The sequence below is a fragment of the Cygnus atratus genome, chromosome 20, assembly GCF_013377495.2.
Source record: "Cygnus atratus isolate AKBS03 ecotype Queensland, Australia chromosome 20, CAtr_DNAZoo_HiC_assembly, whole genome shotgun sequence".
NCBI classification, from domain to species: Eukaryota; Metazoa; Chordata; class Aves; order Anseriformes; family Anatidae; genus Cygnus; species Cygnus atratus.
In genome coordinates, this window is record NC_066381.1 from 6,280,536 (window position 1) to 6,307,801 (window position 27,266).

The 27,266-nt window shown below is 39.5% G+C and overlaps 2 protein-coding genes and 1 long non-coding RNA gene across 7 annotated transcripts in view; 1 reads left to right on the top strand and 2 right to left on the bottom strand.

Moving 5' to 3' along the window:
• MYO1C (myosin IC) overlaps nt 1-3,004 on the bottom strand; it is a 56,602-nt gene extending 53,598 nt beyond the window's left edge. The window contains exon 1 of one of the 3 annotated variants that reach the window (XM_035559019.2): nt 2,866-3,004. In XM_035559019.2, the coding sequence (XP_035414912.1) occupies nt 2,866-3,003 (138 nt within the window). In that variant the 5' untranslated portion in view covers nt 3,004. Of the gene's footprint in view, nt 1-2,822; nt 2,845-2,865 lie in introns of those variants that run through there. The other 2 variants (XM_035559020.2, XM_035559025.2) reach the window with 2 other exon arrangements.
• A 3-nt stretch (nt 3,005-3,007) lies between these two features.
• On the top strand, nt 3,008-11,925 carry LOC118254057 (uncharacterized). The gene is made up of 2 exons (XR_004780582.2): nt 3,008-5,226; nt 5,896-11,925. It is a non-coding gene; the product is annotated as an uncharacterized LOC118254057 (long non-coding RNA).
• INPP5K (inositol polyphosphate-5-phosphatase K) lies at nt 9,601-27,187 on the bottom strand. Of its 3 annotated transcripts, none has more exons than XM_035559031.2 (13): nt 26,980-27,174; nt 24,387-24,494; nt 23,607-23,715; nt 20,503-20,619; nt 19,999-20,171; nt 18,991-19,102; nt 18,312-18,421; nt 17,686-17,712; nt 15,792-15,984; nt 15,408-15,545; nt 14,788-14,871; nt 13,428-13,532; nt 9,601-12,356 (listed from the first exon to the last, which is right to left on the bottom strand). In XM_035559031.2, exons 1-13 carry the CDS (start codon nt 27,012-27,014, stop codon nt 12,258-12,260), a joined length of 1,410 nt encoding a protein of 469 aa, XP_035414924.1. In that variant the 5' UTR covers nt 27,015-27,174; the 3' UTR covers nt 9,601-12,257. The 3 variants fall into 3 exon arrangements, with proteins under 3 accessions (XP_035414924.1, XP_035414926.1, XP_035414925.1); XM_035559033.2 differs by having other exon boundaries at nt 26,988-27,172; XM_035559032.2 differs by lacking the exon at nt 17,686-17,712 and having other exon boundaries at nt 26,980-27,187.
• Between the last annotated feature and the right edge of the window lie 79 nt (nt 27,188-27,266).

The following is a 27,266-nucleotide window of genomic DNA, read 5'->3' on the forward strand; positions in this document are numbered from 1 at the left end:
ATCCTAGTCAAGGCCAACCACATCACTCATGACTTGGTTATAAAGAGATGAGAGCGGGAACACAAAAAAACCCTTGACAGAAGACAAATACACACTGTAACTGCACTCACTTTGTGCCAGTACCAAGCACCGCTGCTGCCTAAGGAGCACTTCACGCCTGACCCCAGCCATTTCTTCCCATGTGGTTGTATTCTTTGTGCAGGTGGAGGCATTCATGTTCCCACACAAGGAGGAAACTCCTCCAGAGAAATTACCTGTTTGCTTCCTCTAATTGATTTTAACTTGGATCAGTTCTGAAAAGTTAACTGCAATTGCCTGCCATCAATAGGGGTAAGCCAAAGCATGATGCAAAGGGTTTTCCCCACAGCAACATTTTAGCAACAGACATAAACACCTCTCTATATGGTTCTTTAGCCTGTGTGAAAGAACTGGTTTAGTAACTTACACTTGCAAAGGGCAGCAGGACGCACCAACCTTCGGAAGATCTGCTGTACTTTTAAATTCTCTCCGCCTCCTTTTCTGCAGCACCAGTAACACACTGTCTCTTCCCAAATATAAATATATCCTCCAGAAGACATTAGTTACGTGAAAGCACCCTGTGAACAGTACTCACCCATCATTCTCTCAAACTGCGAGGCAGAGTGCTCAAGCCCATCAATCCTCAGCATTTTGCAGGCTGGAACTATTCAAAAATGGTCAGGTGAGAGCACATGACCGAGGGAATGGGCAGTGGATTGAAATGCAGGGGAGCTGTAGTTTATACATCGCCTTGTGACTGTGGCCAGCTGCTGCAGCTTGTTCCTCCTGCCTTTGGTGCAGACTGTCCATTCTGACAGCGCAGGTGGAATTTGTGCAGTTCCTAGAAAGCACAGTTTGCACCAGAGCAAGGCCGGGTTCTGTAAGTAACGTGACACTACAAATGATAGGCAGCTCCTGATGTTTGAATACTGCTGGAACAAGACTAAGGCTATTTTACCTTTGCATAAAGGCCTCCAGGGAGTTTGAGCTTATTCTTAGAAAGAATCACCATATTTGAACTGTTATTAAGCTTTCTCAACCCCTGCTTTTTACTGTCCTTCCTCCAATGGACTTAGATCAAACTAAAAAAAAAAAAAAGTTTTCTACCTGACTTGAATGATTTTATCAGGATCTGGATCATTTCTCTTACACGTATTGTAAAATCTGAAGATGCATCAGGTATCAGAGAAGTCTGCAGTCACACAAGTTTCTTCACTGCTAGTTATGCAAGACAACAGAGAGCAGAAACTCCACTCTGGAGCCCTGAGTCACGCGGGATCTCTCACTCCCTTAGTATACTATGATTCACTTTTTTTTTTTTTCCAAAGGAAAGATCTATCCTGCATATTGTGATAAATGAGGATAGCGTGCATGTAGGCTAGCATTCCACTGGCCGCTGTCAGGCAGAATAGAAGATTTATATTTACACAGGCCCTTCCTAAAAGACAAGATTATACCAAGTATCAGAACTGAACAACCTAAGTGTCATGACAGCGGTTGCCATACCAGGGCCTGTTGTAAAAATTAAGAACTCATCAGTTCTGTAAGCTTTTGACAGTTTCTAAAAGAGTTTCTAAAGGGTGCTGACAGCTGGTAATCATCTATTGCTCTGAAATAAGATGAAAGAAAAATGCTTTTATGCCAACTTACTCCAAGATGTGGTTCTGCTTTCAGAGCTTGTCCTACCAACCAAGCAATTTTTCTCATTTGCTACCTGATAGAACTAGGTGGCTGTCATCTACAACAAGATCTGGAGAAGCCTTCCACCTCCAGCAGCAGTCATAGAAAGAGTAAATACCAGAACGCTCTCTGGATTGTAACTCAGAATCATTTTCCTTCCATAATCCCCCCCAAGTACGAGGATGCAGATCAAACCGGGTTATATGGAAAGTTCAAGTTACTAGAATCAGCCATCCATTCAGCACAGAGCCCGATTCCTCCCCTAAATCACCGTGACTTGCAGCAATTAACTCCAGGTATGTTAGAAAAGGGGAAGACAGGCACAGAAAGTAGCACAACAGATGGGGCCACTTCAGTCTGCGAGGGGACACAGCTGTGATCTAAACTGAAGTTACGGTGCTTGAGAACATCCCCGACTACAAGAGAGGACTAAAACTACTGAGCTTTCCACCTAAGGTGCTTTTAGACACCTGTACAACCACGGGCAAATGAGGAAGAATTATTCCAGCATGAACATCAGCACTAACCACAGCGGAACACCCCACCAGCGAGCACAGAACAGCACGAGAAGGTGGAAACCAAGTTAGCTTAGCGCAAGCCCCATTCCTTAGAACAAGGCACAACCCCTCTGACACACCGGCCGTGACATGGCCACGTTTCAGCTCAGAAGCTGCCTTGCTCTTGCCCCCACACCCAGCCGCACCCTTTCTTGCTCCAGCTCCTGCTGCCTGGTCCCATGGGAGGCAGCACCCCGTCCCGGGCAGGAGCTCGGCAGCTCGCTGCTTTTGGGAGAAAATACAGTGTATTTGGTAACGTTACGGAAGGAGAGGGCGGGGATTGCCGGAGACGCACCATGCAGCCGCCAGGATGCCTGCTGCCGCGAAAGGGTCATTTATTTCTGTCGGGGAAATCGCAGAGTTTCCGGGAACGTCGCCGACTTTAGCGGGGGGGGAACAAGAGGGCCGCTGAGCGCCCTCTGCTCCCCGGGGGCAGCCTCCCCGAGCACCCCAGCGCCGGCGGCGTGCCCGGGGCAACCCGCGGCCATGTGGCCGAGCCGGGGCACCGCTCGGCGGCCACCTTTCCCCCCCTCGGGCGAGCCGCCCGGTCCCTTTTTTTCACCTTACCTTTACCTTCCCCTACCCGGTGCCGGCCGCTGCTGCCGCTCACCTGCGCTCCGCGCCCCGGGACGCGCGGCTCGGGGCCCTGCGGCGGCTCCGCCGGTGTCGGGGCGCCGAGTGGCGGCGGGAGGGAGCCGCCAGTGAGCCGCTGGGGAGCCGCTAGTGAGCATGTCCGAGCGGCGGGCATGCGGAGTGCAGGCGGGCAGCAGCGGCCCTGCCTCCGCCCTCACCTGCCGTCAGCTCCGGGGGATCCCCCCCCCGCGGGTTAGCGGGGCTTTTGGGGGAGCCCCTGACCTCGCTGGCAGCCGGCTCGGTCCCGGAGAGCACGGAGGGGGAGGCAGGAACCAGCTCGGCCTGATTACATTGTTCTGGACAGCGGCATCCTGCTGATAAGGTTGTGTATCGCAGCAGCTCGCACGCCGGGCGCACCTGTCTCCTCCAGCCCTCCAAGAGATAAACGCGGGGCGCCGGTGACAACTTCGCCATCCCCTCCCTGCTGGTGTGGGAAACAGCCCAAGGGTGTCGTCGTGAGAAGGCCAAAGGGCGAGTTCAACTCCGGAGCGATCCCCCCAAAGCCAGCGGGAGCTGTGCCACCAAGTTCAGGTAGAGAGACGAGCATCTTGGTTCACCACAGGCGTGTTGATTTTGGAGGTGGTCTGCCCAGGATCCGCAGCAAATTCTGCATGGTTTGATTCGAACAGGCAAGCACGCTGAGCTGAACCAGAAAAGCTCTGCAACCCTTCGAAGTGTCTTCAGCTACAAACTTAGGCTTGTATTAAAGCACGATGCATCGTAAACTACTTTTCTCTGTCCGTTTCTGCAGCACCAACAGCACTTGAATAGAGAATGCTGTCCTCAAAGTAGCAAATTACGATTTTATGGACTGTTAATGAAGATTTAAAGCTCTTTAGAAAGCTGAACTAACAGCTTTTCTCTCTCCGATGTCTCCCCCAGGATCCTGGGGCATGCTATTCAGGATAAGGCTTAAAGGAACGGTTACCTCTGGGAAAGACAATTCAGTCCAGCCAGTGTCCTCTGCTGTCACTACGTGCCACTCACCAACAGTCCCGGACCATTTACTAGCAACCAAAGAATACCAGCATTGCCACTATCTCATCTTCCAACAAGGCAGAGCTCTCAGGTTTTTCTGAAGTACAATGACTACCTAATAACTGTGTTATCCACACAAAGTGCCTTAGCCAATTTTCACATCATGTTTCAGATTACTTACTAGAAAGACAATACTCGGAAACTGGAGCAACGTGCACAGATGTGCGCTGCGGTACGTGATGGCTCTGCCCTGAGCGATCTGCCACCAGAACTGAAGATAGATTAAACACTTTATAAGTACCTATGACAAAGAAATATAAGTACATGATTGCATTTAGGTAAAAGTGGTTGCTTATTCACCTGAAAGAAAGCGTAATGAGCAGTATTATTAACCATAATCAACTGTCTTTCCAAGTCCATACAATGAAGCTTTGACAACAGAAAAAAGACCACGTGCAGCATTTAAACATAGAAGGATTAAAAAAAGTTTTTACACAGTTTTGTCTCTAGATTAATTAAAATATAAAAATCCAGTTAAAATATTCAAAAAGCAAAACACGCAGAATGGCCATTCATTGCAAGTACTGAAAAACGAAGTTATTCTACAAAAGTAGCTTGTCTTTCCTAACTATTTGCATCTATCATGTCAAAGTAGAAAGAAGCTCACAGATTTTCCATTTGCTTTCTCACAAACCTTGAACCTAAGTCACTAAGAGTCACAAGCTAATGGAATAGACAGTTCTTCAAGGCAGTATGAACAGTCCTTTGATATGTTCTGCCAGCACGGCCTTTTTGATGCATGAACCTTCCCACAACATTCAGAGCATGAATCCAGTGACAACACGGACAATCAATATTCAACAGAATCAGACACTTCTGAAAATTGTTTCCCTTCCTTTGTTGTTTGAAAGTGCTTCCAGAATCCTGACAGAACGAACACAGCTGGGCCATTACAACAACTCCAGGTTACATCAGCTTTGGTGCACTGAAGGATTTCTACAGGAAATACACTTTAATAATTTCCTAAACTCCCAGCCACTTGATAACAACATTCATTGCTACCAATTTTTATTACAATGAGAAAACCGTTCACAAAACAGCTCCCGTCACTTCAGCGACCAGTCTTGTAGAAACCTTTTTTTTTTTTTTTTGGAATGGCATTTCTCAATTCAGCACAACAGTTCCTAAGTTGTTTAGCATGCAACTAACACTAAAAGACTAAACTAACTAACTAACTAAAAGAAGAGAAAATAGAACAACAGAAAATCAGGCTTACAGTCTTGCGTTCTCCATTGTGACTAACCACACGGATGATTTCTCCCGTAGGAATAAGTTCAATTTGCAGTTCCATCTTTCCAAGGTAAGTTAGTAAATCTCTTTGGAAGAAAACCTCAACTAACTGCAATCTTTGGTTCAGAGCCCTGTGTTGAGAGCAAGAGATGAACCTCTGTATTTATATTAAGTGTAGGTGTGAGCTGAAACAACAATTAAGTTCAAGACTAGCTTCCACGAGTTACAATGTGTGAAGACAGTTCCAAGAAACCTAAATTTATGTTCGTGTTTACTGCTGCTAACTTTGTTGATGTTCCATTTTGGTCCCAGTGGACTTGGGAAGTCAAGCCACCACGGGTGCCATTTCATAGGTATTAGCACGAAACAATAATATGACAGACCTTACAAACATACCAAGAGATTTTATTTAGAAAAGGTTCTCCTTTTTCAACTCTAAGGTTTAAGCTCAGTTTAAAGTGACAGAGCAATACTGATTGCTCATGTGGTGACTACAGGAAGTTCTTCAAATTACTCTAGATCTAAATCATTATTTATTGAATTGTTGAATAGCTAACTAATCATGGCAAAGGAAATTAACTTGCACATGTTACTGCACAAAAAATCCTACTACAAATATTAGAAAAATAAGATGGTAAACATAAACTCTGGTTTAAGTGTAATTACAGCGTTTTACTAAAGTCATGTAATCCATTAAGGCAGCATCTAGACCTATAATCTCCACACACTCCCCTCACAGATGCAGATACCCGGACAATGACCATGGAGAAAGAAGACCAGTCTAAACACCGGGTATTTCAAGACTTGCTGTTATGGGACAATTCCATCAATCTTATCGGAATACGCAAGGCTGAGTTTTCAGCTCTACTACAGAAGAATTCCAGATGATACTGCTTGTCAAAAAACAAACCAAACCAAAAAAACAACCAACCTACGTAGATGTTAAGATTAACAAGCATTTGGCCATTCAAGAGTGGACACAACACCAGTCTGGTCTGTAGCTGAAAAGAAATGGCCTGGCACTGTTCTGTGTTTTGTATCTGGATTCACTCTTACACTGGCCTTAGCTGTTATATAAATTGTTGGACTGGGCCACTCCTGGTTTCCTTGACCACTTACTTTCCAATATAAGGCTACATTGAAAAAGAGATTTTATCAGATTAAAGAAGAAACCACCACTGTCACTTCCTGAAACAAAAACCAGACCTATTCTCAGTAACATGGAGCAATACCGTGTCTATCTTATCTACCCTTCATATGTGGAGACGTTACGAAGATTAATAGTCCAGAACGTGAAGGCTGTTTAACTGGAATGATTTGTGACACTGATGCCAGAATTGTGTTTTTTTTTTCTGTATTTTTTTTTTTTTAAAGTGGGCTACAAGTAAATGAGAACAAGAGAAAAAGGGTAGACTAAGCAGAGGCTTTAAAGTGTGTGTGTATTTACCCTATAATTATATACATAAACAAAATAGAAAAGGAAGGAGAGGAACATGGGGTGATCTTTGCCAATGCCAGGCAGTAGGCTTTAAGACCAGTTACAGTAGAGCATGTATTGATAAACAATGCTGAAACATTTCCCTCCAGGGCTGATGTCTGTATTTGATAACTTTCAGTTTCAGTCAAAGTATGGTTGACAGGTTAAAGTATTACTTTTTTTCCTTCTTTTTGTGATGCTAGCAGATTACTATTCTCTGAACTGTTCCTATACCCCTGCATTTCCTCTCACCAGTTTATGTTGCCAGATCTCATGCTTCTTCTGATTTGTGTATTTTCCTCCAGTGATCCTTCCAACCTGTGCTCCAAATGCTCCCACACGGGTTCTCTTGCTACTTTCTAGACTGCACGAATGAGATGTTCTTACTTTTTTGATAGCAGGGACCTTGTGAGGGGAAGAAGACAGTTGCACTGTAATACGAGAGGTGGGACATACACACACACACACACATTATTTTTCTTAAGTTGAAGCTATTGAACATACAAGCTCAGTATAGTTCCCTTCAGTAGCTCAGTTTCCAGAGTAACTGAAGACAGTTTATACTGCATAGATTAATCAGGTGACAAGTACCATTGCCTCGGCTGTCAAAGCAGCCACACAAACAGCTTACTGCACGCTGTATGCTATACAATTCCCTGATGTTTGAGTTTGCCCCCTAAAGAAAGGGTTAAAGAATACAGAGATGAGGGAAAGCCGAACATGTAGAAGACTGGCCTCAAAACACTTCTCTTTACACAGAAATATTTTTCCCCATTCTTTTTTACTATCAGTATAAAGAAAAAACAGGTATAAGAAAATGAGGATACTACCTGCCTAATGTATGAGTTATAAAGTTAAATAATATTGGTACTCCTGCATTGATGGGCACTTTCTACGATCTCTATATCATGCTGTTAAAAAAAATTGCTTCATTTCAATCACCTTCAAATAGCAAATACCTATATCTAAGGATAGAAAAGGCCATCAGAAATATTCCTGTTAATAATGCAGCGTTCTCAGAAAAGGTATCGTTTCCTCTCTCAAGGAAAACCTAATTCAAACTGTCCAACTGGCCTTTCCACTGCAGTATATTAAGACAAGTTCATCTGAGTGTCGCTTAGTGTCCAAGAGCAGAGAAGGAAGTAGTGGTAGTAGAAACAATAGTCTTTATCAGAAGGTATTTTTAGGGTCTAACAAACACGCAAGACATCTTCGAAATATTTCCTGTTTACACAGAGCTGTACTATCTATGTGCAATGATATACTGCATATCCTGAGGTTAGTTAGGAATCAGAGGTATAAGGAAGTTAAATAAGGCTACACTGACGAACACTCCTCAGTAGACATATTTCATATTTTAAAATAAATTCTCTAACAGCAGGGAATTGTGAAGTTACCTTTAGAAGGAAGCAATTTGGTAGCAAACGTACATGAAAAATACAGAAAGTTAAAATATGAAGTATAATGTAAGAGACTTTTCACAAAGAAAAAATATCTCAAATTACATAACCTGTGAAAAAGTGGATTTAGTAGAACCTGTTCTTAAATGCTAAGGAAGCATTTTAAGTGGTTTGAGCATTTTTACAGGGAAAATATTGAAACCAAAGTTTCAGGGAATGAGAAGTGAGAACTCTAATAGATCTAGGGATGCCTCACGAGTAGCAACTGTTACTGACCCCTTTTTTTCATTGTTTCCCTTGGCTAAAACAGCACTCCAATTCTTCTCTTTAACTGTGTTGTCAACTGTCATTCATCCAACTCCTCCCCATCAGCCTTTTTTCTTCTATCCAGCTAGAAACCAGTTAAGTCAATTTTGAAGAGACTGTGTAATGGAGGAATTGTGGAAACAAATATGCAAGTTAGATTCAAAATACTCTCACCAGAAAATATAGTACTTTGATCACAAATAATACAGACGTCTGTATGGGACAGGACTAAACGTCACCTATATTTCACTGCCTCCCGTTAAAAGGCCTATGTTATTCTACGTTTGAAAGCATTACTGACAGCATAAAAGTAATTTCCAAAATTAATAATGAGAACTAAAAAAGCCTAAATCACAGACAATTTGTCTTACTAAACAAACCAGGCCCCAGGTTGATCAGAGAAGTTCCCCGTGTTGTGAACAAGAGGAAATACTGAAAACTGATGATGAGAAGTATTGTGGATAACATTAATATAAACACAAAAACTATGAATCTTCTGTACAGAACTTCATTTAGGGAAGAATTTCCAAAACACAGCTGTACACATCTTCTCAGGGAAAACAAACAAACAACAACAACACAGAAAACCACCACATACAAACTTGTGTCCCTGTGTAAGCACGCGTAACTCCATTGGTATAGACAGAGCTGCACTCATACTAACAAGGACAGAAAGTATAGGTCAAATTGAATGAAAGCAGGTTCAATCTCCTGAAATAAAGATTTTGAACCAAGCAAGTGCTAAGTTTCTAACAGAAAAAAAAATAGTTGCCAATCAAATAAGCTAGTTCTCCTTTGTTACCAACGTGCTCTGCAATTCAATATTACTGAAATTATGTCCTACGGGTGGAATAAAAGAGCAAGAGGACCCTTTTTTTCCCAACAATTTAAACATGCAACTATTTCAGATGAATTTTGTATTAAGATACCTTTTCTAGGGAGGGGGGAGAAAATTCCAAACAGATGCTTACAGCATCATTTAAGTTTATTTAACACTAGTCTCATTTACAGGGGAAAAAAAAAAGTCTTTTTAGATCAATCTGCTTTATCCAAAAGAAAACCAGTATTTGCCTTTGGCCTTCTGTTTCAGTCCAAAGCCACATCACATATGTTATTAGTGACATATTTCCATTCTAAAATACTACTGTATGTGCACATTAAACATCACGAGAGTTTCTTGGAGAAAGGTTACCATGCATGGAATCGATTCTCTCCACCCAAGCCAATGTCTTTGTTCTCAAATTAATCGAGGCCATGTAGATCACTTCACCGCCAGGATTTATTTTAGTCATACATGAAAAGAAAACACATGAGTATAAAAACATTTCCAGTGATCATAACATCCAATCAAAGGTGCTTTTAAAAAAAAAGATAAATTTCATTAGAAATTGCATCATTACAGATCATGGAATAGTTTGAAAAGCTACCATAGGTAACAGTAGTAAACAAAACTGCTACTGTGTGCATAATCTTAAAGAAGTATACAGTTCTGTGCAGCATCTTCCTAACACACGATCAGATTCAATCGCTGCTGCTGTGGACATTTTCAGTGAAGTCCTGTGGTGCAAAGGATTAGTTTACAAAATGCAGCTTCTATCTCCAGTGATTGAGAGAGTTATCAGTTCTCACACAACATTAAGGAGCTTGGGTTTCTCACCCATGTAAAGCGGCTGTATGGCTCCCCCTCTGAGCTGCTCGTGAATGGCAGATGCACCCTGATTAGAAGAAACTGGATCTTGGTCCACAATAAATCAACAGCTATGGTCTGGAATTCAAAGACCACAGTTCTTTGAGCTCTCCATGGGAATCTCCTTGCATGAAGTATGGTATTACAGTTACACAAGAAAAGACAGAAACAGTAACGACTCAAAACCTGCAAGTTATTTGCACTTCAGTAGGGATTTGTCTGATGCTGTAACTGCCATGAAAAGTCACACATCTGAAAGATTTAGTGCAACACGAATTCTTGTAAGACTGCTACAAATGTGAAAATGGTTTCTAATATTGTTCCAAAGTATAATAGGAATGTCAACGGTAAACCTCAAGGCGGTTTTAATCCATGCAATGAACACAGGATCTTTCTGAACCTGCCCTCCCTACTTACAACTGGAAATATTTCCCAATACCGAGCATTAGTTGAGATACAACTAACTGTAATTTACAGAGGCTAGGTGCTCTTAAACCCCAAACTGCAACAATCTAACCAGTTCACCCATGTTAAAGTTTCCACAATATACAAAGACTCTGGGACCCCAGAAGGTTTTATACAGTGAATGACATAAGGAAGCAATTGAGAAAGAAATTTCACATCAAGGTGTACACTTTCTATCGCAAAAGAATCCTAACAGAAATAACGAAGACTATAAGAATAAAATAGAAACCGCTCAGTTCTGAAGCAAAATGAACACACCAGCAGCAGCATCCTTTGCTTCACTCTTCCACTTGAGCCAAATTTTCTCTTTTCCATCCATAACCAAGACAGTGATTAGCAACTAACTTTACTTACCATACACAGTAGGTAACTCAAAGCTGTGTCTAGAACATGGAGACTAACAAGTGCTCTTTTCTGTCACTGAAATCTGAGATTCTGTGGAATGGTGGTGTCTCTTCCAAATCCTTTCCAAAGACCTCCCTCTCCTCATCAACAAATAAAACCATTTCTAAAGCTAACTACCTTTCAGGTTTTTAAAAGTACTTGATCTTTCTTATGCTATCTCCACCCTCAAGTGCACAGGATACATTCAAGTCTAAGCACCACTAGGAAAAGAAATTTTGCAGACTGATTGCTAGAAGTGAAAGACTTCCACAATTTTTGGTAGCACAGATTACGCTATAGAAAAAAACTCGTTCCACTAAATTTCCCATTTATAATTCATGTCACTCTGTAGTATGCGTAACAATAATGTAGCCTAATAGTATCAGGGATGAACTATGTCTTTAGCTTTATAAATATGATACAGCAGAGAAGAGGCAGGGTTAGCATGTTCAGTAGCTCTTTGCCAACAAGTGCTTTATGAGCTATGAACTGCCCACCTATGTTAAAGCATTTCTCAGATGAAGCTATTGCTTCCAGAAGTTTTGAGATCCTGCTTAACTCTGAGCCAGGGACCAACATAAAAGTATTTTTACTTTAAAAAAAAAAATAATCAGAGGGAGAAAAGGCATAGGCAAATTGATGAACTGTTTTGTAAAAGAAGAATCTACCCCCAAAACAAAACAGGACAAGTGTGTTTCAATAAAAGTATCTCAATCTGGAAAAATTAGGAATGAAAAATCAGAAATGAAAAATCTTACAAACAGGTATCAGCAAGGCATGAAGAAAATGGATGTACTACAGAAGGAAAATTTACACGCTCCAAAGATTATGTTTTTCTGTGACTTATTACCACATGTGTTTCCCAAAAGGTACTTAGCTTACATTTAAAAGTCAAATATTTTTTTTAAAATAAGCTAGATAGCTATATCTAATAAATAATTTTTAAATAACTTAATTTAAACTAAAAAAACTTGAAATCAGTGATTAAGTGGTTACAGCTTAGTGAATACTGTATTGTAAATAAAAATATCCTCTGCAAAAAAAAAAAAAGAAAGAAACAAAACAGTCCTAAAAATCTATTACAGAATGCAACTTACTCAGGTTAAGTCACTGGATTAAAAGCATCTATCATCTTAAATCACACAGCATTCATTAGGTGCTATTTTTACAGTTCCTATCTAATGTAAGAGTTACTCTCACTGTATCAGTAAAAATGCTTCCACAATAAATTACCTGCTATGAGCTTACACAGTTTCCAAACAGCCCTACCTGTCTTACTTGCACTGCCTTACTCCATCTTCTAGGAGTAAAAGCTTATAATCACTAAGACATAAAGAATCATCTGACGCCTGAATCAGGACCACTGAATGCCCCTTCTGACTTCAGAACTCATTATGCGATTCCAGATTGTCAGGTGTTTGCATCCAACTGTTCTCTTCCTGTGCCAGATCCTTTTCTATTAATGTTCTATTTGGCTGAATCTAGAAGAAAAACAATAGTTAAAAAAATAAGAAATAGGGCAACACAGTGTTTCTAAATACTATCAATATACCATCATATAAAGATATGCTGCATACTTGATAAAAAATAATTAAAAAAAAGATGCATATATGCAGAAATTATGAAGCTTTAAAAATCTATTAAAAACATTAATAAGATAAAAACATTAAGCATCATGGAAAAAGAAAGGTATCCTATAAATGACTTGGTTTATTATATTTATATGGTGTGTTGTACTCACACAGAAGTGACAACTATGCTGCAGAGTTTGTAGCAGATTTTAAGCTGAGAGACAGCTGAAATACTGGACTTCGTAATACTTTTAACCAATAGATAAGAAAAAGATGAACAGTATCACTGAGGTTTACCAGCCAGCTCAGCAAGTTTCATTACTCTATCTCTTACGGTAACAGTGTCACAGCCTTCTAAAACCCCCTTCATCCAACAACAACATAGAACTTCATTTCAGCCATCCCACAACACATCAGCATGGCAGCAAGGGAAATAACTCATGAACAAAATGATTTTGGCAAAGAGAAGCGACAATTGGTCACTTCATCTGCTCTGTACAGGTTAAGTTAACCTTCTGGAAATTAAACAAAGCCTGTTAAACAAATAACTTGAATTCCAACTGCCCTGTCTTTCCCTAATTTAAGTGATACAGGAAGCACTTCCGTGCAAACCTGCCACAGAAGGGAGCAGAAAAAGTTCATTCACGATCTGTCAGAAACTTGGCAGCATTTGAGTTCTCATCTTTATGGAAAGCAGGGACCTAACTGGCAGAGCATGAAGTTCCAAAAAAAATGAAAGATGAGAGAGAGCTGCCTTATTTCATTAGATCAACGTGCTGCAATAATAGCAACTTAGAATCTTTTAGAATATCAGCAAATTCTTTTACTGGCTGTTAGCCAGCACATACCCTTTTTGCAATTACTGTTGCTGCCATCTCCTGTGGAATTAACCCAGTTGCACACACCTATGTTCAGATGCATATGAAAGCAAAAGAAGTAAAAATCCCAGTCAAAGTTAATCAAAGCTTCCAAATGTATTACCTGAAAAGGCTGGCTGATACCAACTATTGCCTGCAAATTATTGCTGTAGTAACAAAGCAAAAATTCTCCTCCTGTATCAGGTATTTCTGCAGCACTCATGTAAATCTGTCAACAAAAATAAGAACAGGGGCAAAGGGTAATTTCCACAGAGAAAACAACTTTCAAAAAGTAGTCTCTGCCTTTCAGGAAATCATAAAATTCAGTACTTGCTGCTTATAAGCAAATTTTTAACCAAAAGCTAAAAAGGATAAGCATAGAAATAATTCAGGAAACCATCTGAAAAGCCAGGAAGAGAAAAGTGAATATCCTTCACCATGTTAGCAAGCTGCCTTGGTTCAGCAAGATGTGAGAAGAAAGAGTTGTTAGAAGGGAAGCGGCAAGGCCACACAAGCAGCAAGGAGGGAGATGAACTGCCTCCTGGTGGCAATGACCAGGTGTTACATGAAACAGCCACACCACCTCCGTTTTGTACTATCCTAAAGACTCACGGATCCTAAACTGCAGCCCACAATACCCTGCTAAAACAATGTTAACAGTGCTTAGATTTTTAAGCTTAGTAATATGAACGCATGATGTCAGAGAAATTTTGAGAGTCAGAATACTGACTCTCGAGTACAAGACAATTTGTGCTTTTGTTATAAACTTGATGTTAACCTCTAACAAGAAACAACCGCTTTCCATTATTGTCTGGGAAGTCTCATCCATCCTTCCACTTTGCCCCTGAAATTAAATTTAAATTCCTGTTTGTTCAGCAAAATACCTCTGGAAACAGGTCATTTGTATGCAAAATAGTTTTTTTTATTATTTTTTAAATTGCTTTAAGTTATCACAACTAGAAAGCTATTTAACGGAGCAGTTTTTAAAAAGAGGCCAAAACAGCAGCCAAAAAGAAGAAAAGTCTAAGAAGCACTAATCTGTAGCTGTATTTGACATCTGGAACTAATTGTGTTAGTCAAATTAAAGTACGTACAGTTGTAATGAAAAAATCATAAAATAAATATTTAAGATACATTGAGAAACTTTGACAATCAGATGAAAAAATGGCCAGTTACATATTTTAGTGGCAGAAATAGAACAAAATAAAAATGATGGTAGTCTTTAATAAAATCAGAAGTGACTACAGGAATCATTTTTTTCATCAGTTACTTTAAGGCACATGATCACACCTGAGAACATATGCTGGACTATCTGAAAATTAAAACGACTTAGAAGAGGTATTTTAAACAATAATATCATTCCCAGATAGGTTTGACTGGGAAATCGGAGGAAACAAAACCCAGAAGAAGGGGATATAGAACAAAGAGATCCTTGAATACTGCTCTGTAAGAAAACTACAGTGGAAAGAAACAAATTGGCTTACTTGTTTGCTGTCCTTGTTAGAAGAAATTTCATCATCTTCTACCCAAGCATAAGTAACATAGTCATTCACGTGCCTGAAAGCCACCTGCAAAGAAAGATGTGAACCATCAGCTTTCTGGAGGAAACAAAAAACGTATCACATGGAAAACTCAAAGATGTGAGAGGCATGGTTATACACTGCAGCAGTTAAAATACTTTACATTTAGGATCAAAACGTTTTGGGGCTGGCACATATCTTTAATTTCTAAGCGGGAGGGAATGCCTGTTGTCACACCCTTTCACTGACTTCCTTTCATTTGTTCTCTCTCTCTTGCATAAATCCTTTGAACCAAAGCATTAAGGGAAGGCAATTCCACTTCACAGCTTCTGACAACCATTTTACTCATGAACATCACCACATTATTTTAGCAGAGAATTAAAAGAATGTGTAAAAGTTCATAGTCATCTTGAGAGGCAACTAAACTCTCACATACAGGAACTACCAGCAATCAAGAATACAAGACTATTTTGGAAAGTTTTCCACTAGCAAGAATCACAATGTCCTATGCCAGAAGACTATCAACTATCTCTTCCTGTCATGTCCACCATCTTCATTAAAGAGCCACGATGCAGGAATGTTACCTTAAAGAGTCCAATCCAGTCCCAAGCGCTGCTTGGGAATTCAGGCACTGCAGAATAGCGGATTAGAACATCATGCTCTGCACTCCACTCACCCTCAGGATTCAGCGTGATCAAAGGATCTGTTAGAAGAGGCTTCAGCTAGAGAGAGAGCAAAATTTAAAGTCAGTCAAGTCTGTTTTTCTTTCAGTTGTTCGTTTTCTATTCTCTGCCACACCTGCTGCGGTACTCTTAAACAAATGGAAATAACCTGAAAGCAACTTGCTGCTTTCACTTTAATCAGAATGAAACATAGAGATTAAGACTTACAACGTATAGAAAAACAGCTTCAGTAAGGCAAGACTTAGAAAAACAATTTTCTTTTTTAAACAACAAGTGGGACATCACCTCAAGCCCAAAAGTTCCTGTAACAGGTTTGTGATCGCTGATGCCATAGCTCATATGACTGATATAGTTATTCAATGTAACAGAAATTGTCTGTTCTTCTTCGGAGAATTCGCCTTCTTTTGATGCATGCTGGCAGAGATTTTTCACTCTCCAAAGAATTCTATCAGTCCATGCTGGCTTCCTTTTCTTCTCGCTACAGAAATGAAAGTATAAAAGTGAAATGAGAAGAAAAAGCAGTTGCGAAAAGCTAAAAATAGCGTGCAAAATCTACTCATAGTTGAAAGGCTGTCAGATACATATTAATATAAGAAGGTAATCATATCCAAGCTTCATTTTACAGCTCTGTTCAACATGCTTTACAGCCATGGATTCCTCAATTTGAACGCAACTCCATGTACTGCAGATAAGTTTCATAGGTTTCTGAGAGAGGAGTAAAATGAATGGGAGAAGGGCATTCCAATGGGTTAGTCAGCTTCGTACAGGAAATGATACTTTCTCCTAATACACTCCATAAGAACGTGCAAGAACGTTGAGATGATTCAACAACTGCCCTAAGCTTCAAATGTATGGTCAGTCTGAGGAAAGGGGCGTAAACTTAAAGAAGATGTGGGAAGAGTCTGAATGGTATTTGAAACTATTGAAAAATTTTGAGAACAAGTTTACTTTAAAAACTGAATTTGGACAAACTTAGGTAACTTATATTAATCACATGTAACACAGCAATACTTTCCTCTAACCTGCACTAGTCTGTATTCCAAGTCTGCAAGCCATTGCTGTCCCATAACAAGAGGCTATAAAAATCCCGTAATCAATAAAATTGTGCCTGTGACTGTACTGTATATCAAACTGCAATCATACTTCAGAGTTTCCTTTTATACCATATCAATAACAACAGAAGACATGAGCCTTCGGTGGTTCTCTCTGTAGTGGGAGGAAGACTTAACAGCAACTCTCTGTATGGATGTATCACTTCAAATTGAAATGGAGAAAAGATCATACCCTATGGAAGAGGAATTGGAATGGACTAGATTGAATTATAAAAGTTAATGAGCAGGATGTGTAAGGAAAACTGTCAGTTTAGTATCAAAATCATCACAAACTGGGAATGCCATTTAGTTCAATATTCAACATATTTTTGTTTTACCCCTTCCCATATACAAGTCTGACTCACCTTTAATAAGGTGGAAAGATTTTAAATGACTAAGGGGCTATATCCCACTCACTCCAGTAATTACATAAACCGACAGAAATCTTTATGAGCTGCCATATGTCTGCTCTGCTGTGCAACAAAATACCAAAAGAACAGCTTAAGTTACTACACTCACTATTTCAGAGAAAATGGCATACTAGGTGGGAAAGAAGAACTCAAAATCCACATAGAAAAAGCATCAAAGATAAGAAAATGTGAAGCACACTTTTTGGTGATGCTCAAAAGACCCAGGTGTCTTGAGATCTACTGATCATGCCCCCATCCAACCAGAATACCTCCGGTAGCAACAGCAGAAAGCACACAGTATGCATAAGCATACATTCTGTTCTTTAAGTAAGCCAACACAGACTATTAGGCTGTGAATCATCCTTAGAATTCCTAGGTTTGGATTTTTATGCATATTTTTTTGTTAACTGGATTTATCACCAGTCCCATTATCTCGGTTTATGCTCAGTTAGAGAGCAAAATGTCTTCGGATCCAAACGAATAAACTTCCAAGATTAAGTGCAACAGCAGAGCAGATAACACTACAGCTTTCAGACAGGTTCAGAAAATCCTGAAGAAAATCAGCTGTCATCTGATTTTCAAATATTTCACAAAAATCAAATCAAAAGCTCAGAAGGAGCATTGTTTTGATTCTGAAATATTTACAAATCTATGAAATCCAGAAGGTTATCTTCTTACTTAAACCAAAACAGGGACTTCTGCTCTCTGGAAATAAAGAAAAAGATCAGTACAAAACCCCTGTTTGGACAGAAACTTGTCCTTCTCTTGAAACATAAGATTTATGTTTAACAACAAACTTCAGTGCCAGAGAAAACCTTTGGAAACTTAAGCTACTCCATTTTACAACTTAAAATTATTTATAAAGACACATTTGCATTTATTTTCAAATGCAAGCAGTATCAAATAAAATGCTTATGTAGAGAAGGCAAACCAAAAATGCAGGTGATTACTCTCTTCCTTTTTGCTTATTTCTGATAATCAAAGGATGATTATAGTATTAAAGACAAAAAAAAAATTTAACAAATACTAGTTTATCCTGTTAGTCTAGTCTTTCCAAAAAGAAAGCTGGGCTTTCTTTTTCACTTTTTTCACTCCTTTCACTCCTACTCCTCTCGTGCAATCAGCAGGCTCAGGCTTCTTCAGAAATGTTTAGATTTGTCCACTGAATGAGCCTATCAGAATAGCTCAACAGCTTCAGTTAACTAGCACGTTCAGGAAATTTAAATTTGTTTGGCAAAGCTATATATTACTCAAGTACCATGTTGTAATACTCCATGTCTGAACAAATCTTACTGCGCTTTTACCTTGTATCATATACATCTGAATAAAGGTCAAACTTGTAGGTGGGTTTAAACTGCAGAGGACCCTCTATGAATTCCTGAAGAAATGCTTCCTTCTTTTTTGCCATATTTAACTGCAGAAATAAAAAGCAACTTTTAGTTACATTTAAAAATCTGAGCTTAAAAGTTAATTGGGAAAGGAACAGAGAAAGCATTTTCCAAGAAGAATTCAACATCTCAGTCAGTACAAGATATTTGGAAAAGTAAATTCAGAAGTGTCTCTTTGTTACTGCCAGAACTCTCGACACAATCTATTTAAAAGTTTTGTAGCAGTTCTAATCAAATGCCAGAATAAGAGTCTCTTAAAAACAATTCTTGGGAGCAGAAAAAAAGGAGGAGAAATTAATGTGAGAAACAATTCACAAGCCATGAAGTTCAAAGAAAGCTTCAGTAATACACAAGCACTGTAAATGAGTAAGAAATTAAACAAAAGAAGAAAAAATTTGTAATTAATTGAGGTTTATGACTGAGAAATGAAAGAGCAAACAGATAGATCTGTTCCACCTCAAGACTACTCTGAATTTGTGTTTTTAATAGAAATGAGAAACTCAAGAACTAATGTTAATTACTACAGTGTGTTTGTATTCATTTAAAAATAATAAAAAAAGTAATTTAAAAAACACAACTAATTAATACAACATACCTGGTCCTTTTCCCACAGCAAATTGTAACGCTTGTTATTTATTGATTCTCGGACAAAATGTATGCCGTAATCTGCTATCCGGAAGTTCAAATCTCCAAACCAGAAGAGAATGCTAAAAAAAAACAAAACAAAACAAAACAAAACAAAACAAACACACACAGGCAGAAGATTTGTAGAAATTCATTAACTCACGAGGGAAGAATTCAACAGGCACTATCGAGAAAATGAAACATTAAATAGAAATATCAAACACATACTAGGACATGAAAACTAATGATTTGAAAGCTGTGTCATATATATTTACATAATTTTAATGAAGTCATTAACAATTAAATCTAGAATAGATATGAAATATCACTTTATCTGGCCTGGTAGTTTTATGGGTATTAAGAAAAAGCAAAAAACACCAACATCTAAAACATTTTGTCTCAACTCATTTTTAAATAGTTCTATTATAATCCTTAGACTCCAGCATTACGTGGGGAATTCTCACTTGAAAACAATGAAATATACAAATAACTTAATAAAAAAATGTTGAAAGAAATGGTGAGACACTTGAGGTAAGCGTAATTCATATAACTACAGAAATCATCAATCAAGGATTTAAAGGCTGAGAAGCCCTCAGCTAGATACTAGAATTTTAACAGGAATAAAAACGTCCCAAAACGTAACAACACAAATCTCCTCCAAAAACGGGAGGAAAACAAACATTTAATAGTGATCTAGACTATTTTTGGTATAAATGAGCTTTAGCTTCTAAAGCTCTCCAGCCTCTGGCATTTGCAGCCTGTTCTCTTCAGGATTGGAAGAGAACAGTCTGGCAAAATAGACTTCAGCCCTTCAAGTCAGCTTTTTCAGCCTGGCCTCCCAATATTCAGGATTAATGCTGAAAAGGCATTTAAAATAAAAATGATGCATAAAAACTCCAAGACCCAAACTCTTTGGTGCATGAGTCTACCATTTAACAGATAAAAACAATACAGACAGAATAGAGTCAGAACAACTCACTCATGGTCCAAGGTACTTGGAATATTCTCTCCTTCAAACTGCATTTCCAGAATTTTTTCGAAGTCATCCAGTCGTTGCTCTGTGTTCTCCATGTGTGCTGGCAAATGGCAGTTTATGAAGCAAACTGTATGACCATAGAGGGACATGCGAATGGTGACTCCTCCTTTATTCCCCTGGAACACAGAAAATTAATGTTCTCTAAAACCACAGTCAACAACTGCAAACACAACAGTTAATAACATCTAAAAAAAATTAAATCTTGCTATTTAGATTTTAATTAATACAATTTCTTCCGATATAGGTTGTTGTATATCAGCTAATAAACTGGTAAAATATTATGGTCTGTGCTACATGTTTGCATACCAGGTTCAAACAACTGAGTCTCACTGCTTATTCATTTTTAAGTAAGCCATATACCCTCTCTCCCACCACGAAACCATTTAGAGGCACACAGCATCATAAGCACAAGTAACCAAGGCAATCAAATCTCAGTTGTTTCTTTACCCAGTATCCATATAGGCCTGTGCGTGTGTAGTGGGTATGAACATCCCGGATGAAAGGAAGGTGGACGTGCTTCACAAAGATCAGAAGTAGCAGTCCCTGCATGCGAATGGAGGAGAGCTGGAAAAGATACAAAATGGCCGTTTCCAGAGAGCAATTTGGAACTCCTTGGATGTACTTCACAGGAGCTGTTAGGTAAGGAATGCCAGAGCAGAAATCATGCAATCCCTTTGCCAAGCCTGGCATCAGTACTGGGACATCGTACATGCAGACACATTTCAGCGCTGTGAAGCATATGTTCCTACGGTAGACTTATTCATAAACAAATTTTTGATGAATCTCTTAATTAACATTACCTCTTAATTAACATTAGTGTATTATGTTGCAAACTTGAGGTTGACCCCAAAATGTACTTGTCGAAACATTTCTAAAGACCTTTATTCTTCCTCACTAGCCTCATTTCTCTCTGAGCATCCTGTTCATGAAGAACCAAATCCTTCATTTTTCACCTGTTTTATAATACTGCACACCTACAAGTTCTCTGACAGAAGCAAATTTTTCAAACTGAAACATCCTTCAGCACATAACTGATCACTCTAAATCCCATTACAATACCTAACAGGCATGGCAGTTGCTTCTAGGCATCTGCAAAAACAGCAAGCTGTAAATAGGAGTATCTTAGTAGCCTGTTATTCCTCTAAAAAACAATGTACTGAACACTTTCAAAGCAAAGATGCTCATATAGCACATTAGATGCTATTTCAGCTTCAAGATACATTTAAGGTATGTTTGGTTCGGGCTTTCTTTTTTTGTGAAGACAGTCTAATGAAGACAATTGTCAAAATTTATGAATTTTAACTTTATGTTGTCCCTGGCAAAAGACACAAAACTCAGCATTTGTTTTAATGATAGTGATTTAATTTAAAATGCACATTGAAATTGTTCAATTTTGATTTGGATGAACTTAGAGAAAGACTACATAAGAATAAAAACCATTATTAACACTGACTATAGAACTGCAGAAGTATATCAACTGAGCCCAAATTTTACTACAGAATTCCTTCACTCTTTGCCTCTGCATCTACACAGTTAAGTGATTTGAGAATACACGTTACCGTGTTCATTGTCCTTGAACCCAATAAAATACTAAACAGTGTATTGAAATGATGAATCACAGTTACTAGATAACAACTATTTGTATCCAATGAGAAATTATTCTCCTTTCCAAAATTTTGTTAAATGATATACAGTATCTTTCAGTCCCTTTATAGACCAGGTTGAGTAAAGAGAGACCTGGTCCAGGAGCTCAACTCTTCCTGTTTTCCCAAGTTCAGGGTCTATTTGCTACATTTAAATCTGCCCTGTGCTGTTCCCCAGACATTTCTCAAGATCTATAGATGACTATGACACCTCTTCGCTCTACAGGTCTTGAGCATCAAAAGACAACGGACCTCTCCTCTGCTGGAACTAGTGTAACTTACACTGATACGTAGTGCCCAATTAAGTAAAAACCTTCGATAGAGGGAATGTAATTCTGTTTATTGTGAAAGAACTGACCAATCCCAACCAACCTCACTCTGTGGAAACAGACCCTGTTATTGAGGGGACAGGATGCCCAAGGATGACTAATAGCCCCTTACACCCATCCTCGTCACTGTTCAGCACACAACAGGCGACTGCTCCTCTCTAAATCAGCCAACTTCCTAGATGAGTCCTAGCGTGATCTCTCCTAACTGCCTGTTTTGATTTTGACCTGACCTGCCAGTAACATGAAAGACATGTCAATGACCTAGTTCTCCTCTCATTATTAGAGCTAATCCAGTCCTGCTGAAAACCATTAGGTGGCAGCATGCATTCCTCAGTGTCCCCAAAGTGCTGCATTTATAAATTAGAATTCAAGATCAACCATGCATGCCACTAGGAATTCTATTTAACTGCACACACATCCTGAACATCAGCCTACAGATGGATTTTGAATCGTCATCAGCAGTGACTTATGCTAGAATGAACTATGCTTTTTTCCTTTTTCATTAATTCCCAATAGGTCCTTTGTTCTGTTTAATTACAGTTAAAAGAATTGCATAACTACTGAGTCTGATTAACATGCAGATAATAAACTCAGCAAAATTACCCTGAAACAATGCCCAATTTAGAAAACCAGTAAAACATTCAAAAGGCTTTTAATATCTACTTATTAGGGAAATCCAGGATATCCTCCTACATTACTATTCCCATTACTAAAACAGCCAGTACTTTAGCTGACCTTATGCCCCATGTATTACCGAAAAATCCTGCCACTTAAGCTACCATACGATGTTCTAGGTCTTCAATTGAAATAAAGTCTTCAGAATGATCTGTATACCCTGCTAAAATCCCATTTTACGTATATGCAATCTATTTTCACCTGCAAATAAGTTGGGGGGAAAAAAAAAGAAGAAACCTTACCAATCTTAACGAAAATCACTGCCATTGCTTGGGACAGTTATAGTGAAAGCAGGTGCTTAAGCAGACTACCTTAGAAGCATCACAATACACTTCCCCAATACTGCACAGAGCAAAAAAAAATTTCTACAAATAAGAGAGAGACAGAGATATTGTGGCCACAGGAAATACGCTGTTGAGTGTTACGTTTACATCACATTTAATATTACGTAAACTTCATGACTCTGTTTCTTGAGAATGTATTCTCATTATGACAGGAGTGCTTATTTAATTCATCATATGCTTCTACAGCAATTAAACTGGTCATTGCCAGTACATCTGAACAACTTCTCGCTGGTTATCAGCTGGGCTTCCATCAAAACTTCCCAACTGTTCCAAAACGAGAAATGAATAAATTTAAAGTTGAATTTTTACTGCTACAATTAAGCAGATTATTAATAATAGAGAACGTTTTTAAATGCCTTTATTAATAAAGCAAGAAAACACAAGTGTGTCAGAGAATTATTGCTAACATTCATGTACATACGGAAATGACTAATACGTGCAAAAAACACCAACTTATCTTTTATGGAGAGGAATGAGTTTGAGAAAAAAATATGCACAAATGGAGCTAGAGAAGATGTTTTCCTTCACTGCTGAAACATTTGTGAAATGTAAACAATTACCTTGATATACCCCAATGGAGACAACACAGTCATGAAAAAAATGCTCCAGGGATCATCAAATGCCAAGTCAGACAAAAAATTTGTGATTCTTGAGTTCACCTCCTGTAAACTGAACACATCAAGATTACTCTCCCCGTACCACCTGGTTTTGACAGAATTCATATAACCTTATCAGAACACAGATCACAACAGACCTCTCCCAGCATAAAGTCTAAAGTTTCTTACTGCTGTTCTGTTTCTCAATTGTAAGCGGTTTAACCCATCCACAGGTCTACCACAGTGAGAAAAACAAAGTTAAAGGAGCTTACAAACACCAAGTCAGTTTAAGGCAACGTTAGGATACATTATAACAAATAACATGACTTTCAGGTCTTCAAAAATTTCAATTGAGTTTGGAAAACATGTCGGATTGTGCATAATGACCTTGCAATTTTTTTTTAAAACACACTGAAGTTTGGATAACTTTCATATCAAAAGGAATATGCTCTATGTTCCAACAAAGAAAAACAGCAGCCAAAATACGTTTTAATTTGTGTGTTTAGAAAAAAGTTATTCTCTAGTGTATCATGAAACAACAGAAAGGAGAGAAGATTCTCTTGCTATAAATCATCTCTGTTCTAAGTCACTAATTCTAGTCTTCACCTTCTGCTAAGTTTAGTATTAAACCACCTCCTGGGTGGCAACTCACACTGTACAGTCTTCCCAAAACCAACAGCAAGCTGCTGAAACTTTGCAGTTTTGCAGTAGACTTAAAAAGCAAGTTCTTGAACATATACTTACCCTATAACATACATATCCATAGTTGGGCCCAGTGAGTTGAGCTGAAGTAAACTAGTGACATCAGGAGGTGGAGAAGCTGTGCCCACATTCCAAGTAACTAAGTGCAGTCTACAAACAAACAGACAAACAAAATCATACAAAACCACTGCTAAAATTTAAAGATGAACAGGTAACCCTACAAGCACCTACTTTCGCCACAGGATTTCTATCTACAGAAAATAAAGATTTTCTGTCACTGTTCATCAATCTGAAATCTGTTTATTGGCTAGCATTAAAACCAAACCAAAAAAAAAACAAACAAAACCAACCAAAACCAAAACACAAAACCAATCAACTAGAGGGAGCAAAACCTGAATTCTTGCCACTTCTCCTTCAGCTTTTTCCCCCAGATAAGGAAAGCTTCATCTAGAGTGCGAGACACTTCTTCATGAATTTCATCATCTGAGCTGATATCCTCTACACAAGCCATAAGTTGGGCCACACGTTGACGGAGCTGCAAGCGGCTGCTGGACCCTGTGCTGCTGAAACTCGCGGACCGGCTGCGGAGGTTGTGCAGACTTTCTAAATCATGTAGGGAGAGGGCTGCTGAATCTTCAAATGCATCTTCACTACCGAAGGATGCCATTTGCTCAAAAGAAAAGAATAACTATGCTCTGAAGAACTATCCCATTAAAATCCTGAGTACAAAAGAAACAGATGGCTAAGGGTCTTCCAGATCAAGTTTTCACTCATGTGAAATTCAGCATTGCTTCAAATGCAGAAGGACAAAAGTAGATGCGGCAATGCTGAAAAAAAACCTGTAGCATTACCACCATGCTCAATAGCTTGTTACAAAAGCTGCAACCACATCCTACCTCACACACTGAATTGTTTCTTCCTAATAGATTTAATGTGACTAATTCTGTAAGCTCACGATTTAAAAGAAGTTATTGTTGGTTTGAATCAATCATGTGCCTCTATCTGCAGGTTAGTGGAAATGTAATCTCCATCTTCCAAGCGTACAAGTACATAGTTTTGACCAAAAGCAAGCAAACCTGCTGTCCCCTTAAGCGCTATCAGAAACATATGCCATAGGACTTGTCTATTTATATATACATTTTTTTTTTAAGATGGTGATTTCAACATCAGAGCTTCTAAAAATGGATTTGCTTTGCTAGTCTTGTTACATGTCAGCCTTAAAAAACACTAAGCTGTTAATTTTCCATTCATCTTATTGAACCCTGCAAACACTGCTGGATAGCTAAATAATGAAACTTACCACTATACCCCTTATGGCAATATTTTTATGCCCCAATCAACTGCCTAATCAAGGTGACACACGATATATGTGGAAGAGATGGAAAGTGACCTTGCATCCCACACAAACTCAGTGATCCACAAAAGTCTGCATGCTGCAGATCTCACTCTGCCATCAAAGAGATATACCACCTGGGAACTCCCCCAGTAAATATCTCCAGACAATTATCTGAGAAAACAAAACTGAATTAATATTGGAGTCATCAATTGTTATTGATAGAAATTAAGTTCCTCAAAGTGCCCAGTTTCCACACTACTGAAAACATGAGTAAAGGCTGCAGTGCTAGAACTTACACCAAAGGAAAAAAATATTTGTACAAATTACAAGAACATCCTTGAATGAAAATTCAGTTTCACTGCAGGTCACAACTACATCTGCAACAAAAACTTAATAGTGAGGAATGCAAATGCACCTGCAAACAACCTTTAGCATTACACAACCCTAAAGCCCTACAGATGCTTCCCACTACCTCACAAGACCCCAGAGGCACTGCCCCCAGTGAGGAGGGAAGGCTGCAGCGACCCCAGTTTTCACCTGATACCACAAACAAATCCTTCACCAAAGGAACAGTACAGTACTGCCCAAACTATTACGGAGACTTTCAATAGTTATAGACTTTGGTGCCAAGCATGCCTTCTGCAAACACACCCTTCAAAATAAGCAAACTATTGAGGGCATTTGGTGTCACTGATCCCTGCAACGATCAAAGAGCAGAGAATTCTTTATATTTATACTATGATAATGTGGCTTTAAGATCTGTGAGTAAATGTTTCTGTTTGGTTGTTGTGTTTTTTTTAACTATTTTTCCTGTTATAAACAGCTATTCAAATCCCTTTTACGTAGAATATTTATTCAACCAAATGTGTGCCGTCACCGGTTGTGCCACCACAACTTATCTTCAAAGAAGTCGCAACATAAAAAACAACGTTAAGAGCAGAAGCTAAAGATCTATTCGAGCTCTTCCCTCCTTACAAGTTGAGAATTTAAGACACCTGACATGTTACCAGCAAGCGCAGTGGGTTTTTGCCCTCATTAAACGCTAAGTAGGTCTCCTAAAAATCCCCAGGACCCAAACAATACCCACTGAGGCGCCCCGGGCACCACGGCTTTCAGCCCAGAGAATCAGCTTTTCCTCCCTATTTCATGTGACCACGTAACCTCGCCAAGCAGCCTAACACCCCCGTTAATGAGCAGAACCGCAGGTTTCGCTAATTCTGAGGTAATTCCGCAAAGCCTCCCCTCTTTTCTCTCCAACCCCCCGAGAAGCCGCGCTCGGTCCCGCGCCCCCCCCCTCACCTCAGTACCCTCAGCGCCGGCCCCGCGGGCTCCATCCCCGCCGCCACGGCTCCAGTCAGGGACGCGCAGCAGAAGGGGCACAGGGGAACCCCCGGCCTCGCCCTCGCCCTCCCTCCTGCTGCTGCTTCCCTCCCTCCCTCCTCCTCCTCTCTCCCCTCAGCCGCCGGACGGCCGTTGCCGCGCCCATAGGGCCCCGTGACGGGGGGGGGAGCACGGGGAAGGGGCCGCGGCGACGCCGCCAGGCGGCCGGGAGGACTGCGGCAGCGGGGCCGGCCCCTGTGCGAGGC